The sequence below is a fragment of the Saimiri boliviensis genome, chromosome Y, assembly GCF_048565385.1.
Source record: "Saimiri boliviensis isolate mSaiBol1 chromosome Y, mSaiBol1.pri, whole genome shotgun sequence".
NCBI classification, from domain to species: domain Eukaryota; kingdom Metazoa; phylum Chordata; class Mammalia; order Primates; family Cebidae; genus Saimiri; species Saimiri boliviensis.
Window position 1 is genome coordinate 13351364 of NC_133471.1, and position 18814 is coordinate 13370177.

The 18814-nt window shown below is 45.4% G+C and overlaps 1 protein-coding gene across 1 annotated transcript; it reads right to left on the reverse strand.

Annotated features, from left to right (window-relative positions):
• Nucleotides 1-540: 540 nt before the first annotated feature.
• LOC141582921 (ubiquitin-like modifier-activating enzyme 1) lies at nt 541-16414 on the reverse strand. Its single transcript, XM_074392383.1, has 25 exons — nt 16298-16414; nt 16088-16146; nt 15819-15987; nt 15595-15729; nt 14549-14655; nt 14202-14292; nt 13962-14094; nt 12104-12201; nt 11868-12014; nt 11045-11221; nt 10826-10930; nt 10662-10742; nt 10154-10309; nt 7312-7477; nt 7002-7198; nt 5244-5308; nt 4740-4935; nt 4073-4147; nt 3767-3956; nt 2019-2107; nt 1719-1811; nt 1403-1594; nt 1028-1129; nt 815-915; nt 541-676 (listed from the first exon to the last, which is right to left on the reverse strand). The coding sequence occupies exons 1-25, from the start codon at nt 16412-16414 to the stop codon at nt 541-543; spliced, it is 3177 nt and encodes a 1058-aa protein (XP_074248484.1).
• Between the last annotated feature and the right edge of the window lie 2400 nt (nt 16415-18814).

The window sequence follows — 18814 nt, forward strand, 5'->3', positions numbered from 1 at the left end:
TCCAGGTCCAGAATCTCTACAACCTCATGAAATCCACTACAGCAGGCAGTTTGAAGTTGGAATAAAAATATTAGAATTGCAAACAGATGTAACACATGGGTTAAGAGTAGATATGCTCTGGAGCCTTGCTAGCATCTTCACTTTTCTCTAAGAGGACAAAAAGAAAAGTGAGTAAGCCCAACTTTTGTGAGAATCACTGGATTTAATCTTCTCTGCCTTAAACCCTGGATTCTGGGCATGTTCCATAAAGGGTGGGGTTGGACCTTTTGGACTGAACATCATCCTGATTTACGAAGCTGCAGAAAAGCCCACTCCTTCTGAGAGATGACAGGATAATGGCCTTTGACAAAACAATAACATGCCGCGTTTGATAACTCTTTATTATGAATTCCAATGACAAAGAGTAGGATGCAGCAGCAAAACACATTCTCAGAAGAAAGTAAAACATGTATGTCTGGCTGAGTTCAGGTTCTGTCTCAACTAGAAGGAATCTGCAAACAGGTTGTTGAGAGGAACCTTGGGTGAAGGGATAGCCAGGAGTCAGCGGGTAATGTATCGTACGTAAGGGACCTCTATGTCTTCACCACTCTCATCATTGCAGCACATCTCAAGCACCAGGGTCCGCACATGGCGGCTCAGTTTTCGCTTTGACACATAGCTCACAAGCTCTGTCATCCTGAGGTAGAGAACAGAGTCGAGAAGGCAGAAAAAAAGAGGAAGAACATAAGGGGCAAAGAAGTCAGGAAAGAAAACAGCCATTGTGTGTTCTCATCCCACATCAGGACTTCCCTATCCTGCCCAGCAGCCAACTCACGGCTGATCCAATCGTTCCTTAAGCTTGGTAGCTGGCAAGAAGAAGGAATACAGCATGGATACACCCTGTGACAGCATGGTAATTTCTAATTTGTGCTCCGTCTGGAGAGGACAGGAAGAGGTTTGGGGAATAGAGTTAGTGAGACGGACAGTACTGGTCACCTGCCCAACCACCATCTCCTGCAGTGCAGAGTGAGAGAGGAAGTGGTCTTACCTTAAAGTAGGCTAGAAACTGCTTGAGGGTCATCTCTTTACCATTAGGTTGTATGCCTTGTACATCAAAGCGATCCCACAGTGTCCACTCTTGGTTATAGTACTGAGGGACAAAGGTCAGGGGAGTAGAACAGAGGCCATCCCATATAGCCCTACCTACCCTTATCATTCAACCTGACATGTCCAGTCAGACTGATGACAACCCTGTTTTGTTGAAAACCATCTCACAGGCTCATTTCATTTTAATCAAGCCCCTGAAAACTTTAATCAAAATGATGAGGACTAGAGCTGGCTGTATATACAAAGATACATATATCCCCTCCCCACATTATACAGTCTCAGAGATATCATTAGTGTTCACGAATGCTGGCCATACCTGGTGATGGGGTGGGGCAAGGGGCTCAGAGAAGCTGAAGAAGGGCAAGGCCAAGTTGATGAAGCTATTCTTGTAAGACTGAAGCTTTCGGTGTCCCTGTACCACCTTGTATAGCTCCAGGCACGCAAGGCCAACAATAGCTGCCGTGGTAGTTGCGATCGCTGGAATGATTTTTCCTGCAATCAGCTTACTCTGTGAGACAGAATTTGAACAACACAGATAGTTACTGAAAGGATCAATCTACAGAATTGGTCAAATGTGGGAGACTGAAGCATGAGCAAAAAAAGGTGGAAGCTTAGGTTTATACCACCACTACCTTATGTAGGTCTGCAGGGGGAATATCATAATTCTCTGCCCGGAGGTTAGATGCAGCCATAATGAAATCCATATGGAAGTTACTGTCATCATCCTGTTGTGAGTTGGGGGTAGTCAAAATAAGAAAATATTTCCCAGCTACTAGGACACAGTATCTTTCACCCAGTTACCTGCAGGTCTCCCTAGTTGCCAGAAAATGTTTTCCTCCTCTGAGCCTCTCTTCACTGTCTTCCCTCCCTCTGTAATCCTAACAAAGGCCCAGGCCCGTACCACTGTCTTGCCCAAGACCCCAAGCCGGCACCTTCTCAAAACCGATGGGATACATCTTGAATGCAGCAAGCTTGTCTGGCCTAGGAAGCGTGGCCTTGAGCTCCTCTAAGCGGCTGTCATCTGAAGGAAGAGAGAAAACACAAGCCAGTGTCTGATGTAAAGAGAGGAGCCCAGACTAAGGCAGAAAGTGTTCAGGCAGTGGACAAATGCCTTGCTTTGCTAGTAACAAAAAGTAAACACATACACAAAAAAAGAAAGTGTTTCAGATAAAGAATTTGAAAAGAATCTATGTCCTGGGAAAGAGCAGACAAAGCAGAGGTAGAACTGACATCACCACCCTGAATCAGAGAGGCACACATGTGTGAGGAACACAAAAGAGTAACTGCATATACTGAAGAATGGAGATGAAGACAGTGTGGAGGGATGTACATTGCAGCACTATTCAAAACAGCCAAAATACAGAAGCAATCCAAATGTCCATAGATAGATAAACGGATAAACAAAATGTGGTATGTGTGTCCATGCAATGCACTGGTCCTCTTTGGACTTAAAAGAAAGGAAATCCCAAGACGTGACAATATGAACATTATGCTAAGGGAAATAAACTAATCACAAAAAAGACAAAACAATGTATGATTTCAGTTACATGAAATGCCTAGTATAATCAAACTCACAGAAACAGAAACTATATGGTAGTTTCCAGAAAGCATGGGGAAAGAAAAATGAGACATTTTAAATATGAGTACAAAGTTCCAAGGGTTCGAGACGAAAAAGTTCTAGATTTGCGACACTACAGTGTAAATATATTTAATGCCACCAAACAGAAAACTCGAAGGTGATTAAGAGGATACACCTGCGTTGTGATGACAGTAAAAAGACGTAAGAGAAATCAAAACGAGAGAGTGATCTTGAGGAAGAATGATGTAGAAGTAAATGAGGAAATGGTGCAGGAACATGAGACCCAGAGTTGGGGAAAAAGGACACATTGACAGGAATTGTGGACAAATTCATAGACAAAACAAGAGGATAAATGTTGTGTGAAGTAAGTTGAAGGAAACATCGAGAGGGAGACACAGGGAAAGAACTGGAGAGGTAAGACTATGTATAGAGGGTAACATGGGAAAAAACCTGCAGAAAAGGGTATCTGGAGAGACATATACAACTAGAAGAAATCTGAAGAGGGGAACAGGAGAAGGTATATATTGGAAAAGAAAAGAACATAAGGTAGAAAGATAAATTCAGAGACAAAATGATAGAGGGATGAGACAAAGATCACGAACAGGGAGAGACAGAGGAAAGAGCGAGCTGAAGTTGTCAGATGGAGATCTTCAAAGCAAGATGGGAAGACAAATGAAGGGCAAGAATATAGGGTAAATATGCACTCAGAGAAGCTGAGGCTAGATATATGGATGGGGACAAAGGGGAGACATGAAAGCAGGCTGAAGCTGCTTACAGATCAAGTGAGACAGAGAACTAGTGGAGATCATACCTCTTTGTCCCCTAAACAAACAGATCTATAAGAAATAGACGAAAGCAGAACAAGTAAAGCAAACATGCACAGGGAAAGGGATGTACTAGTTTTCCTGATAGCAAGACTGTAAAGAAGAAAGGAATGAGAGAAGAATTCTGTATTTCAAATATAGGTTATGAGGCTGAAAGGATGTGCGCTGGTAAATCTCAAGTCTACTGTCACAGAGGATGGCCAGTGGCAAAAGACCAAATGGAAAAGCTTAGCTGGACCGGGTACAAACTCATGGCCAAATGGCCAAATACACTCACCAACAGAGGCACTGGTGCTTTGCAGCTCCTGAGCAGAAATGTGGATCTTGACACCAGACTTGGGAGTGAATTCGAGGACCTGCATAGACTGCAGCAATGTAACCACAGCAGCTCGGTCCCGAGAGCCTATCAGCCCATAGGTCTGAGCAAACAGGTTGGCAGCAGCCATCACATAGTCCAGGTGCAAGGCCTGGAAGAGGGAAGAGCAGGGAAGGGTAAATACATGAGGCTTCAAGTGAAGTCTCTACTGACTTCCATTCCCCCAGCCTCCACCTGACCCTCATAGATTCCAGGAAGGGGACTCACATTGCTGACATCAAAGGTAAGAGGATGAGGACAGCGTTTGGGCCCAGACCAGAATAGGGCTCCAGAGCTTGTAAGCTGAAAGGATAAAACATTTTGTGGGATTGAGACCAGAGAGAAGAGGGCGCTCTGGCATTTCTTACCTCAAGTCTCAAAAGACTAAACTCACTATCCCTGGAAACTCACGTTGTACCAGATACAGCACTTAATCTCTTATGGGTTGTCAAGCACTTTACTAACTGTATCACCCACAGACAAATTAATCCTCACCAAATTCTTATCAGATAAGCATTATTACCTACTTTGCAGATGAGACTCCTGAAGAGAAGAAAAAAAAATGATTTGCCCTAGTGTCACACAGAGCTGGCACTTGCACTCTTTTCTCCAAAATGTCTCCCCTATGATAATCTCTACAGCTTTACCGGGATTTGACTCAGTCTACACCACAGGAGACAGAACAGAGGCCAAGTCTCTGGGTTGAAAGAAAAGGAACAAAGCAAAAGCAGGTGTCTGCAGAAAGCACTGGTCTTACCACTTTTCTGAAACCCCCATGCCGTAAGGTGCCTGTGACACCCGCCTTAACTAGAATGAACCATGTCAAAAGCCTCCAGTAAACTCCACATTTCCAGAAAGTGTATTCTGCCAAATAGACACTGAAAGCATGCTACACCTGGTCGGGAGGAAAGTTGTGCAGCAGCTGCTGGATGTTGTGAGAATACTGGGTGTGCCACTGGTGGTAGGCCCAGGTCACACAATCAGCCCAAGTCTCTGGTCTCTGTAGCACCAGGTGGCGCTGCACGTTCTCCAGCAATTCCAAGGGTTGGGTGCCTGCCAGCTGCAGTGTCTGCTCCATAAACTTGGGGTTTCTACGAGGCAAACATCAGGACTAATCAATAGCCTTAGGATTAGGCTTCACGGAAATTGCACTGTCTTCATGGAAAGCTACATCTGACCCCCGACTGGAGTAGAATAGACAGGAGGACATGCCACCTCCCATGTATGCAAATACACAACTCTGACCCTGGAATCACCTGCCTCATATGAGGCTCAAGCATTCATTCATTCATTCAGAGTGAACCTGACAGTGAGTTTTAGAGTTGTTAGGAATTACACAAGATGCTTTGTGTTGGCTGGCAGGCAGGAGATAGGGAGAGGGGGCATTTGAGTTACTCACGTGAGGTACTGGTTGACGTTTTCTGCGGGCTGCTTGAAGAGGCTTTCAAACTCATCTCGAGCCCACTATAGGCAGGGCAGATAAAATTACAATGGTAGACAAAATGAGATTCTATCAGCAGTCGAAATACCACCAGTAAAATAGAGCAAGCAGGAAGAGACAACTGCTCTGGGAGAATAGAGGTGAAAAGCTTCCCAAATGGGACTGCCCAAATTTCTCCATCTTCCCACCTCAAACTTAAAAACTAATAGCCTTGATCTGCACAGCGGTTATGCAGTATACATGCATGGAAACTTATTTTTAAATAAGGTGTGCAGTACACTCTTTCGGTGTGAGTTTCCCCAGTGAAAAGGAAAAAAAAAAAAAAAATCAACTGAAGAGAATAAGGATGATCCTCCTACAGATTTTGGGGACTGGGCAGAAAACAAGACAGATAAGGATTGTTGTGCTTATTTTTGCCCTGTGATTCTTAGAAAGGCAGTCAATACAGTCATTGATGAAGCTGTCTGGAGGACCCAAAGAATGAACATTTAGTTTCGACTCCAGGTCTGCCAAACACAACCACCTTTTGTGACTTCCGGCACAGCGGGTAGTATTTCAAAACACACTGGAACACTAAAATCTACACCTCATGACATTTCTATAAAGGAATGAGCAAATACATAAATTATAAAGTATACTTAAAATAGTGTAGTGCTAAGTACATACTAAGTGCTAAGTGCTTTATAAAAGCCCTTTGAGAGATGTTATCATCATGTACATTTTAAAGCAAGAAATCTGAGGCATGGAGAAATTAAGTCCAAGATTATGAAGCAAATCTATTTTAAAACCTTTTTTATGGGCCTCCCTGCATGTTAGGCAAAGAGTAGAATATCACATCCTAGTAAAAGTTATGTATATTCACATATTCAGGTAGGGGAGAGATGGGGGGGGAGGGGAGGGGAGGGGGAGAGAGAGAGAGAGAGAGAGAGAGAGAGAGAGAGAGAGAGAGAGAGAGAGAGAGAGAGCGCGAGCCAGCCAGCCAGCCAGAGACAGCGGTGACAACACAAACATAAACATATTCATTCTGTACCTGCTTGATTGAAATGAGAATTAGGTTTTTTTTTCCCTCTCAGTGTACCATCTTTATAATCCCCTTAGTCATTAACTCAAACATAACACTAAGTTTGAAAATGTAATGTTTATTCTTGGGCTGAAAGGGTAGTAAATCAGGATTAGGTATTCTAGGTGTCAATTATCCAGGTGTGTTAACTTTATCTAACTAGGTAATATATGTCGTGTTCTGTTGACAGAGAAACAGAACCATCCTAACAAGCCAGCTGCTAAACACATTTTAGGCAAAATCAGGAAAATACAATTATCAATTCATGTTTTAGAGGTAATTTTAGAAACCAGAACACAAATAAATAAATATTGTACATGAGCGTGGTAATGTTTACACTTTTTACATAATGATAAATTATATTCTATTTCTACTTTTTACATAATGATAAATTACTTTCTATACTCATATAAAGATGTGTTGCCTTGCATAAAGATGCTCTTCCAAAACAAAAAATTTGAAGTATGAGACAAAAAGAAATGAATCACTTTAACAAACTTAGGCCGCTGAGTCTAAGAAAACAAAAGAAGTTTGTAGAAAATACACAAGCTATGCTATGACTTTCAACACTTAAATGACAGAGGCTTCCTGACTCAGAGACCACGTATCGTAAGTGCCTCTCTCTCCCACCTTCTGCTACCTCTAAGGCTGATTACCTGCAGGGTATGCTCAATAGCATTGGGGAAGTTCTTTAGTGTACAGATGGGGATCGATTTCTCAGGGGGGTCCTGGCTGGAGCTGTAAGACTCTGTCAAGAAGGGAATCACCACCTGCACACTGCCCTTGGTGCCCAGTGTTCCAGACTCCAGTAGTGGCTTTCGGTAATACACACAGCGGCTGTCCATGTACAATCCTTGGAGAAGTGATGGAAGTGGTATTAGAAATGGGAGACAGACAGGAACATCAGCAACCTCCAATATTCATATTCACAATTCTGTCCTCATCCTCGCCCGGCCCCAAACTCACGGGCATCCACATTGTCCAGAGCATTGGCCACACCATCCAGGTTTTGGAAGAAGTCATCATCGTAGATACATTCTGTTTCAGGGCCCACGCGATTCTGGTGGCTCATCACTCTGATGTGTGGATTTATCTGATGCACAGCTGTAGCAGCTGTGTCAGACTTGAATTTCTGAATGCAGAAGGAGAAACAAAGCTGTTAAGCACAAATCAGCCCAACAAATCTATATAGGGCCAACATGAAAAGACCTAAACTGAGTCCAGAGGGCTGCTGTTTGGCCAAAAGGAAGCCCACGAAGGTGCCACGTGGTTGGGGCTGTGACAAATGAGGCTGAAAAAAACAAAGCAAAACAAAACAAAAAAAAACTGACACAAAAATAAAGCAATGGATGAGGTATCAGTTATTTCACCTATATAATATTTTTTTGTTCTGTTGAGATGAAATTTTGCTCTTGTTGCCCAGGGTGGAGTGTGATGATACAAACTACTTACCGTGACCTCTGCCTCCCAGGTTCAAACCATTTTCCTGCCTCAGCCTCCTGAGTATCTGGAATTACAGGCATGTGCCACCACACCTGGCTAATTTTGTAATTTTAGTAGAGAAGGGGGTTTCTCCATGTTGGTCAGGTTGGTCTCAAACTCCCGACCTGAGGTGATCCAGTCCACCATGGCTTCCCAAAGTGCTAGAATTACAGGCCTGAGCCAGCGCACCCAGCCCCAACATCTAATATTTTTAAGTTAATGACACCTGGAGTTGGGACACATGCATCAAAAATAAAACCAAGGTTTTATGTACACCAAGTGGTACAAGAACAAAAAGGGTTTCATCAAAGCTCAATTCACATTCCTGTTCTGCTCAAAACTCTCCACTGGCTGCTAATTTCAGTTGGAGTAAAATAAGTCTGTTCCCTTCCGTATGAACTCTGCTACTAAACGCCACAGCTCTAAGTCTATCTCAGGCCCTTACCTTTGCCTGGTACACTTTTCCTATGGTGTTCCACTGATTCTCCTACATTCTCTTAAGTTTGCAGAAATGTCAACTTTCCAACAAGGCCTTTTCCTTACCTACCCTGCAAAGCAATTTCATGGCATTTCCAACTGCCTCTTAGTTTGTTATTCATCATTAGTACTTCCCACACTCTAACAGTAACTGTATCTTTTGCTATTTTATTTGCTTATTACAGCACTTGTTAAACAAAATGGTCTATAAAAATATCTTTAAAATAACCTGTTATATAGGCAACAGATACCATTATTTTCCAAGTTAGAAATTTAAATTGAGGTCATTCAAAATAAGTCCATTTAAAAGTGCAATACGGCCATTATGTGCAATACAAACATTACTATAAAACATTTCCAATACAGAAGTTCAGGAATAATCATGCAGTAATAACACCTCATGTTCTCAATCATAAGTGGAAGCTAAACAATTAGAACACATGGACACAGGAAGGGGAACATCGCCCACCGGGACCTATTCTTGGGTGGAGTGTTACGGAAAGGACAGCATTAGAGAAATACCTAATGTAGACGACAGGATGATGTGTGCAGCAAACAACCATGGCACATGTATGTATACGTAACAAACCTGTACATTCTGCACATGTATCTCAGGTCTTCCAATAATAATAAAACCAAAAGAAACATAAATAGGTAGCTAAAGACTAAAAAAATAAACAACTTCAGTAATAAGAGTCACATGATACTGGATTTTGGAAATCTCTTTTTAAGTGATGTAGCCTCATAAAGACAGCTGGATTCTCATACCCACTGCATTCAGCCTGCTATGTATTTTGCTAAAGGATATAAGGGAGACAACACACGAAAACATTTTCATAATCCTTAATTGCATTATCAGTGTCTAGTGGTTTGTTGAGCATTTTAAATTAATCTATAAACAATAATTTTCTGTTTAAGACAGAGTTTTGGTCTTCTCGAACAGGCTAGAGTGCAGTGGCGCCATTTCGGCTTACTGCAAACTCTGCCTCCTGAGTTCAAGCGATTCTCCTGCCTCGGCAGCCCAAGCAGCTGGGATTACCAGGGCCTGTCACCATGCCTGGCTAATTTTTGTACTTTTAGTAGAGATGGGAATTCACCATGTTGGCCAGGCTGTCCTCAAACTCCTGACTTCAGGTGACCCATCCACCTCAGCCTCCCAAACTGCTGGGATTACAGGTGTAAAACACCATGCCTGGCCAAGATCAACTTTTTATCATCATGCACTGGCCATTTGGAAAATGTTCATTTCAGTGAGTTCACAGAGGCTTCCTAATCTAAAATCTGATTTTTACTTGATAGAGTAAGAAGGAAGATGGCAAATAATGTCTTGGTATTCTTAAAATAACAGTGATCACACAGGCTCAAAAAGAGTTTGAAGGACCTCTAGAGGACATGGGACTGCATTCTGAGACATTCTCTGCATCTTTCCACTAGACAAGGACAGGAGCCTTTCTTTTGCTACCTCTGATGAATTTCAAATGTCTAAAGTAATATTTAGTATGTTGGGTATAAAAAGAATGAGAGATTGTAAGCAGGCAAAATTAACGATGACCTTTACAGGAAACTTTCTAGATAATCCCTTTATTAAACCCCAACTTCAGTTTCAACATTTAACAGTGACTCCCAACAGACACAAAAGAATTGCAGATTTATGAAAAATACCAATGGAAGAACACACAAGGTATTCAACACATGTTGAATGAAAAAGTAACGAGAAAAGAGCTGAAACACAGCGACAAAAAGACCTGGGTCATTAAGATCCAAAATAAGAGAGAGAGAGAGAGAGAGAGAGAGAGAGAGAAAGAGAGAGCAGTTAAGTGAGAGAAACTCTAAACCCTGCCCTACTCACCGAGACATCCCAGGGTCGAAAGAGAAACTGTCGGTTCAAATTGGACTTCTTGATGGTGTCCATGTCTGTAACAGTTATTTCACCACCCTCCCCACAACCTAGCCCAATCATGGCAAAATTCTTGAGAAGCTCACAGCCAATGGCCCCAGCACCCACCTGAAAGAGAGCAAATAAGAGACATCTCATCAGGGTGACTAAGGACAATGCAAAGTCACCCACTGCCACTCCACACTCTCCCTGAATATAGCAAGAGAAGACATGAGAGCCTACTGCCACACATTCAGCTCCCAGGGCCAAAAAACCTTCCATTATCTGAGGAAGGAAGCACCAGGTGAGAGAAGTAAAGGCATACATTAAGCTTTCACTCAACATACAGAAAATGGAAAGGGGGACATAGTTAAGTTTCAAAAACCAAGACGCTCTAGTGGGGGCAGAAAATTGAGATCCCAGAGGAGGTGGCCAGAAGACAGGGAGGTGAAAGTAACAGGTGCCCAACAGGGGCATTCACCAGGAAGTACTTCTGTTTAGCCAGCTTCTCTTGCAGGTCTGAGCCAAACACAGCCACCTGTCCATCATAACGATTCTGGTGCTGTCATGTGAAAAGGGGAAGGTCAGAGAGGACTTGCCTTAGACACGCTCCCAGTGCCTTTCCCATGGGCCCCACCTATGTACCGGGAGATACTGGTCTTCCATGAAGTCTGCTTTCTCCTCAGGGAGACACTCAAGGGCATCAAAGTACAGCCACTGTGTGATTGGCGTAAACTTTCCAGAGCAGGCCTAAGGGAGAATGATCAGGTTAATCAGGGCCTAAAACAGATGAACACCAATTGATAATCTTAGGGAAGAAACTGGACCACACCCAGACATTCCCTTTTACCACCCCTTGCTAACCTTCATAACCTCTTGGGCAGCCAGACCTCCAATGAAAGCATTTATAGGTGCCAGATCCCCAGCAGCCACATATGCCAGTTTCCGGATGAGGTCCTCATCCAGGCTGCCTTGCTTCACTGCTGGCAAGGCTTGGGCATTCACAGCCTGTGCTAGAGTCACTACCTCTGTTGCATCCTTCTGTTGGGCCAGAGGAAGCCAAAAGAGGCCTTTTTAGGGAAAAGGTAGAAGAGAGGGACAAAGGAGAGGGTGGAAGGGGAGGGGGAGGGGGAGGAGGGGGAGGAGGGGGAGGAGGGGGAGGAGGAGGAGGGGGAGGGGGGAGGAGGAGGGGGAGGAGGGGGAGGAGGAGGAGGAGGAGGAGGAGGAGGAGAAGAAAAGAAGAAGAAGAAGAAGTGGAGAATAAGGAGAAAGAGGAAGAGAAGGAGGGAGAAGAGGAGGAGGAAGAAGAGGAGAAGAAGAAGAGGAAGAAGAAAAGGAAGAGGAGGAAGGAGGAGGAGGAGAAGAGGAAAAGGAAGAGGAAGAGGTGAAAGAAGAGGAAGAAATGGAAGAAGAGGAAGAGCAGGAAGAAGAAGAAGTGGGAGTAGAAAAAGAGGAAGAGGAAGAAGAGGAGAAGAGGAAGAAGAAATGGAAGAAGAGGAAGAAGAAAGAGGAGGAGGAGAAGAGGAAGAAGAGGAAAAAGGAGGAGGAGGAGGAGGAGAAAAGGAAGAGGAAGAAGAATGAAGACGAGGAGTGGGAGGAGCAGCGGGAGCAGCAGGATCAGCAGACAGATGGAGAGGTATGACAGGCTTCAGGATAAGTACCCTGGCTGGCTGGCCCACTCACATACCTTGTTGTGGGGACGAGGTGGCCTGCTATGTTGACTACAGAACTGATGCAGTGCCTGGAAGCCAACATGTAGATGAGCAGGGCGAGAATACTTAGCATAGTCTGTTACCACAAAGTCTGGCTCTGCCAGTGAGGCAAGCAAGGATTTCTGTGGAAAGCCAGGTTATTAGTACCACAGCTGTGAGAAAACTAGAAATTCACGAACCGCATAGTCCACATCCCACCACCACTACTCACAAAACTAATCTTCTTAGATACTTTGACCTGACTGACGATGCCTCCACCAATGTAGTCAGAGAAGCTGGAGGTATCACAGATACTAAAGGTATAGGGACCTAGGATATTAAAAAAGGATACAGCGTAATCTTTCTATCCATGCAGTAACCCTTTTAGCCTGCCACTCAAGATATAACAGCACCATCAAAATGAGAATTAAAAAGCCACACTCTCCCTAGCTCAAGACACTGGAGGCCTCTGCCAGCAGCTCTCTCTACTCACACATGAGAGTGCATCTCCTTTGGCCCCAGATCTAGCTCATCCTGCACAGAGACCCCATAATTAAATGTCACTCTGGAGAAACAAAGAAACCCTGAAGCATGGATGTTAACATTCACAAGTATTCTTTCTCTACCAAGTGTCAGATAAGCATATTTCTTCAGCTACAGTTCAATGAGCTTCCTAAATCTGTGACTTAAGTTTTCAACAAACATGTTATTTTTTTTGGCCATTATTTCTTCAAAAACTTTTCTGGACCTATTCCATCCTTAGCATTTCATCAAACCTGTATTCTGAGTATTCCATCAAACTTGCTATTTTTCACGCATAAGCACTTTATTTTAGCTTTTTTTCAAATAACTTGAACAGCTCATTATTTCCTAGAGCTTCCTGGACCATAAGAAATTATTTCAATATTTATTTCAATGTTCTTTTCTACCAATCTTATACACCAGCTAAGATTATCAGATTAAGATACTTAAAATACAAAATATTAAAAGGCATTATCCAACATCCAAAATACAATAAAGAGGTAAGAGAACAAAAAGAAATAAGCAACTGAGTTGTAGAAGATAAAGTGGCTTAAAGTACCTATAATTGACAACGTCCTGCGAAGAGGTGTGTAGGGCAAAGGGGGAGTTACAACAGTATTTTTAAAAAAGTAACCCAAATGTATTAAACTATAAATATACGGAATACATAAATCGGAAAGCCACAAACAAAAGGCACACAAGGAAAACATGAAGGTACATCATAATCACATCGCTTAAAATCAGTGATAGAGAAAGTAAGCACTTTACATTCAGGTGAACAAAAACAAGATGTGTAAATTATCCAAAAAACAAGCAAAGTAAACACAATTTCAGACACAAAAATGATGACAGAATATTCACCAGCAGACTCACACTTGGAAAAATGTAAAAGGTCATCTTTTTGGGCAAAAATCTGGGTAACAGAAAGGAAGAACACTGAAAACTGTAATTATGTCTGTAAAAAAGCTGTGTTTTACTCTTTATATGCCTTTAAAATTTTTAATTGTTAAAAATGTAGAGCACCTTACCACACATAAAAAAGTAAAATGGTATCATAATAGCAAATAATAAACTAGGAAATGAAAATATTTTGTATTAAGTTTCTTTTATATGTGAGGTGGTGAAATACTGGAGACCATGCTGTGCACACATATTACCAATGTACGCTACAAATTCTAAAGCCATTCTAATTTTAAAAGTATGGCCAATAAAAACATACACTAGTGTGTGTGTGTGTGTGTGTGTGTGTGTGTGTGTGTGTGTGGAGAGAGAGAGAGAGAAAGAAAGAAAGAAATGGAATCACTAGAGAGAGAGAAATGAAACCATGAAATCAAACACTGGCATATAACTCTATTGCCTCTAGCAGGGAGTTCACCACCTTTCCTTTCAGTAAGATCTCGTAAGACTCTCTCCTCAGTCCCACCTCATACTCCAGAGTTCTCCTTTTGGCCTTCAGTTCAATTCAGACTATGGATACGTGTCATCTCTTGGCCTCTGGGTAAACCCCCATCAAGGACAACTTTCTCATTGTTTCAGGCAATCATTTCTCATCCCCAGCCTTGACATACCTAGGACTTTTATCTCTATGGGGTGGATGTCATTGAGTTCACTCATGCCCTGGACTTCTCTGAAAGAGACAAAGTCGCCGCTCTCAAACCCATGCTGGGCCTCATCCAGGCAGGTGACCACACCAGGGCTGTCCTAGTTGGAAGTGGAGTAGACGTTAGAGAAAGACCAGAGTGCCAGTAGATAGGCAAAACTGTTGTTGCTCACCAGGGTTTCCCTGAACTCTTAGAGGGCCTCCTTACCTTGGTGATCATAGAAACCATAGCACTGAGAGGCTGCTCCCCATTGGAATCTCTGAGAATCATGTCTTTTCCAAAATCACAGAAGAGTTGCCTGCAGAGGGGAGTAACAGAACTGGTGCCTCAGGTCCATATACTTAGGTATTCCCTTTTCCCTCAAGGTACAATGAACTCTTGCAAAGGAAACTCAGCTTATCAATAGCAGGAATCATATGACACTCAGGTCAAACAGGAAGAGCAAAAATGCAGAATTTAGAATTCAGGTGCCTGAATGTAACCTAAGTGCAATGGGAGCCTCTTGGCCTGAGTTTGGCAGGGGTTGCAGGAGGAAGAAAGAGGCAGGCACTTACCCAAAGAGGCCCCTGGTGTCGGCCACCACGAGCTTGATTCCATGGCTGTGACAAATCTCACCCACTTGCAGCTGGCTCTCCAAGGGAGTGTTGGTAAGGACCACCACCTATGAAGAGCCAAAGACCTGGGCTGAGGGCCTGGTACTGAAATACAGTGGAGTGAGGTAACAGAAGATAAAGGCTAAAGGGAAGGGATGGACTGGATAGCTTCACCTAGGCTTTGCTGATTTGGCCCTCATTTAGAAACACCTGTAAAGCATCTATGTGTGTCAGATAAAGGGATACAGGGAGGAAAGAGTTTGAAGACCACTGAATCCATTTATTTGACAAACATCTAAGTGTCAAATAAACTGCTGCCTGCTCTGTGGTGACCTGAGAAACAAAAAGATGAGTAACAGTGTGCCCCATTCAAAGCCTCTATTTGCCCCCATCACATTCACTGGCTTTAAATTTCAGTAAAAGGCCTGTCCAGCCATGGTATTAGGGAATTGTCTTATTTTTTTCTCCCGCTAATTCACTGGCGTAAAAGTTATTATGCTTATTTCGGGAGTTTCAGTGCCCTTCTCTTCTGGGACACCTTAAGGCAGATCATCAGTACTCACAGCTCCTCCTTCCGATACAGTTTACTAAATACACCTATATAATGCTCTCCAGCTACTATTCTAAGCTTAGCCTTCAGAAAATCTGTAAGGCTGACGGTGCTATTGTTCCTTTTTCTAGAGACAGTAACTAAGGCAGAGATTTAAGTGACTTGCTTATAGTCATACCATTAAAAGACATCAAGACTCTTAAGAAGTATAGCTAGTATAGCTCAGCTCAAGGTCAATGTTCACAATCACTATACCACAGTGTACAACCACATCTTCCCTCCTGAAAAGAGATGAATCCCCCAACGATAGGTCCCCAGTGTAATTCCTGTCTGCATTCCTTAGCCCTCCAGCATGAAATGTGACACCAAGGGGCAGCCATTAAATCAATGCTAAACAAACAAACCAGACTTGAAAAAAATCAGGCAGGGCAGGGGGGTGGGTAATGCCCCAAGGTACCTGAAAACCTCTAAGGAAGTCCTCAATTAAGGGTCCTGTGTAGCTGAGGACACGCACATAGCCATTGAGTTCTGCAAGGCGAGACTGTGATACTTCAGCTCGATTTTTACCGATGTCCTCTTCTCGCAGGTAGAACTATCAGAGGATGGAGGAAGAGAGAACGTAAGTGAATGCAGAGCCCAGGAAGACTGGTTCCCTGGAAAAGCAAAGGGTCCACAGGTTACCTGGGAGGAGAGATCAGCCCACTGGGCAGTGCCCTGGTCATGTAAGGTGACAGCCTTGACCCCACCGAGGATGATGTTCTTGGCGATCTCCACACCTAGCCCCTGCAGGCCTGAAACCAGCACACTGGATGTCTGGAGATACTTCATTGCCTCATGACCCAGCACATACCTGGCAGGTTATGGAGGCCTCTGGTCAGGATTGGCTAACCCAACCCTATATTCTCTGTGTCTCTTCCCACCTGTCGTTCCCCAGCCATGGCCCCACTTACAGCTGGCGGGAATAAAGATCTTCATCTATGTATATTCCACTGCCATTTTGGGACATTCCCTAGAGATGGAGGGGGAAAAAAAAAAAAAAAAAAAAAAAAAAAAAAGATTGAGAGGAGACAGGCAGGAATGGGACAGACAAACAGGCAGAGGTACTTTCCTACCAGTCACTCTACCTCCTCATCTGTCGGTGTCCAGAAATAAATCCTCACCTGGCTTGGTCCCAAGGGCACTTCAGACATCACAGAGTAGGCAGAGGAACAGTCAGAATCCAACTCTGAACCGGACCCAGACACACGACGTTTCTTGGAGAGCAGTGAGCTGGACATCTGGAGGAAAAGGGAGTGTTTAAGGTGAGGTAAATGTGGGGAGGCTTTTCTGTTAGTGGCAATTGTGGGAGAGAGTTTTGTGGCAATCCTATTTTATTAAAACAGAGACACAGTAGGTAATAAAGCTAAAGGGGAAAATGGGCAGGTTGAGCTTATGCAATTAAGGGATGAATAAGCTCAGTGAGCAGATATGGGATAGATACTGAGGTAGGACTGGATTTCCCATTTTGAACTCTTGCTTTTGAAGTAAAAGGTGGGGCCTAGAATAATGCTCGGGAGGTGAGTCTCTGACAATGGTAGTTAGAACCAAATCTAAAAGAGTCTGTGATAACAAAACTGATGGACATGGGAATAGATTTCTAGTGGAAGACTGTGTAGTCGAACACTCATACGTGGTAAGTGGTCCTCTGAGTGGTTATGAGAAAACACAGTCAGGATTATCTGAAGTGACTGTCGGGATCATGAAAAAGGGGCATTCCATAAAGTAGATACTGGCACTATACCTCTAACTAACAATGTTTAATATTCCTTTCTCACAGATAAGATGATACCTGGATTGGGGAAGATGCTTTGAGTGGTAGGTCCAAATGATGGTAGGAACTAGAAATATCTGTAAAGCCAAGCACTAAATCATTAAAAAAATAAAAAATAAAAAAATGCAGCCCCCAAAGGAGACTGCCACGTAAGACAGGACAGTCAGGATGAGATGTGGAAAAGGTGTCGACGACAGAGAGACAAGGTCCAAATAGTCTTAGGCAAAGTGTAGAACTGATTTTTATCTTTTTTTTTTTTGCTCTCAAGATTGACTGCGGGAAAGTAGGCCAGGAAAGAGAGTGATGTCTGAAGGAGAATGCTGGATAAGTTGTCTTTGGGGGAAAATGAAGACCAGACACAAAGACACTCTCTGGGACGTAGCCCCTTTTGCAAGCTGGAGGCCAAAAAACCGGGGGAGCGGGGATCTGAGGTTTGAAGGATAATTCTAGCCGGGATAATTTAATGAAGTAGATGGACTAGAGACGCTAAACTGCTAAAAATCTACTGGCTCAGAAAGGTCTAACACAAGCCAGGGAATGGGAAAGATTTCTGGCTAGCGATGTTGAGCCTGTGACTCCAAAAGGCAACGCTGAGCATCTACAGTCTTGAAGTAGCTTTCTAAACCCTGAGAAAGGATGGGAAACTTCGGCATTGTCTCAGCATCCCCTCGTCCCCACCCAGCCTCAAAATAGTCTGCTATGACCTCAGCCCGGCCCAGACCCCTACCACCTCAGGCTCAGGGTAGAGGCCTTCTGAACTCTCTAACCCTGGCAAGTCAACTGGAAAATAGTTACCCATGCCAGTTCCCGAGTTCCCCAAACTCCACGGTCCCCTGCTCCCAGCCCCCTGACGAGGCAACTGGAAGGTAGTTACCAACGCCGCCAGTTCCCACATCCCCCAAAACTCCACCTCCCCAGGCCCCGCCCCACTGCCCCGAACCCGCTGGCCCACCCACTCCTGTTCCTGCTCAACCGCGTCCCCCTGCCCGTCCCCGCCCGCCCGCCTGCCAGCACCAGACCCCCGACCCCCGACCCCCGAGCCCCCACCCCCCGACCCCCTGACCCCCTGACCCCCTGACCCTGCTGCCGGCCCGCCTAACCCAGCGCCTGCCCGCCGCCCGCCGCCTGCCCGCCGCCTGCCCGCCGCCTGCCGCCCGCCTGCTCCGCTGCCTGCTCCGCCGACGGCCCCCTGCCCCCACCGCCGGCCTGCCCAGCCCGCCGCAGGCCCGCCTCCGGCAGTCCGCCCACACCTGTCCGCCCCGCCGGCCGCCGGCCGCCGGCCGCCGCCCCGCCCGCCGCCAGCCAGCCCCAGACCCTCGGGACCCCGCCGCCGGCCAGCCCCAGACACCCCCGGACCCCGCCGCCGGCCAACCCCGGACACCCCCGGACCCCGCCCGCTGCCCGTCCCGCGGCCGGCCCACCCCTGGCAACACGCCCTCTCCGCCGGCCAGCCCCGGACACCCCCAGACCCCGCCGCCGGCCAGCCCCAGACCCCCCCGGACCCCGCCCGCTGCCCGCCCCGCGGGGCCCACCCCTGGCAACCCGCCCCCGCCGCCAGCCCCTCGACCCCGCCACAGGCCCGCCCCTGGCACTCTGCCCGCCCCCCGCCGTCGGCCAGCCCCAGCCCCCCGACCCCGCCGCCGGCCCCGCGCCCCGCCCTCGGCAGCCCGCCCCCGCCGTCGGCCCGCCCGGCCCGCGACAGGCTCCCCCGCCGCCCGCCGCCCGTCGTCGTCGTCGCAAAAGGAAAGCAAACCTGGCCACTGCCCTCTTCCTTCTCCTCTTCTTTACCCATACTCGGCCCACCGAGACCACCGGTGGCTGCTTTCTCCTTCCTGCGCTGTACAGCTTGGCACGGTACCGCCTTTCC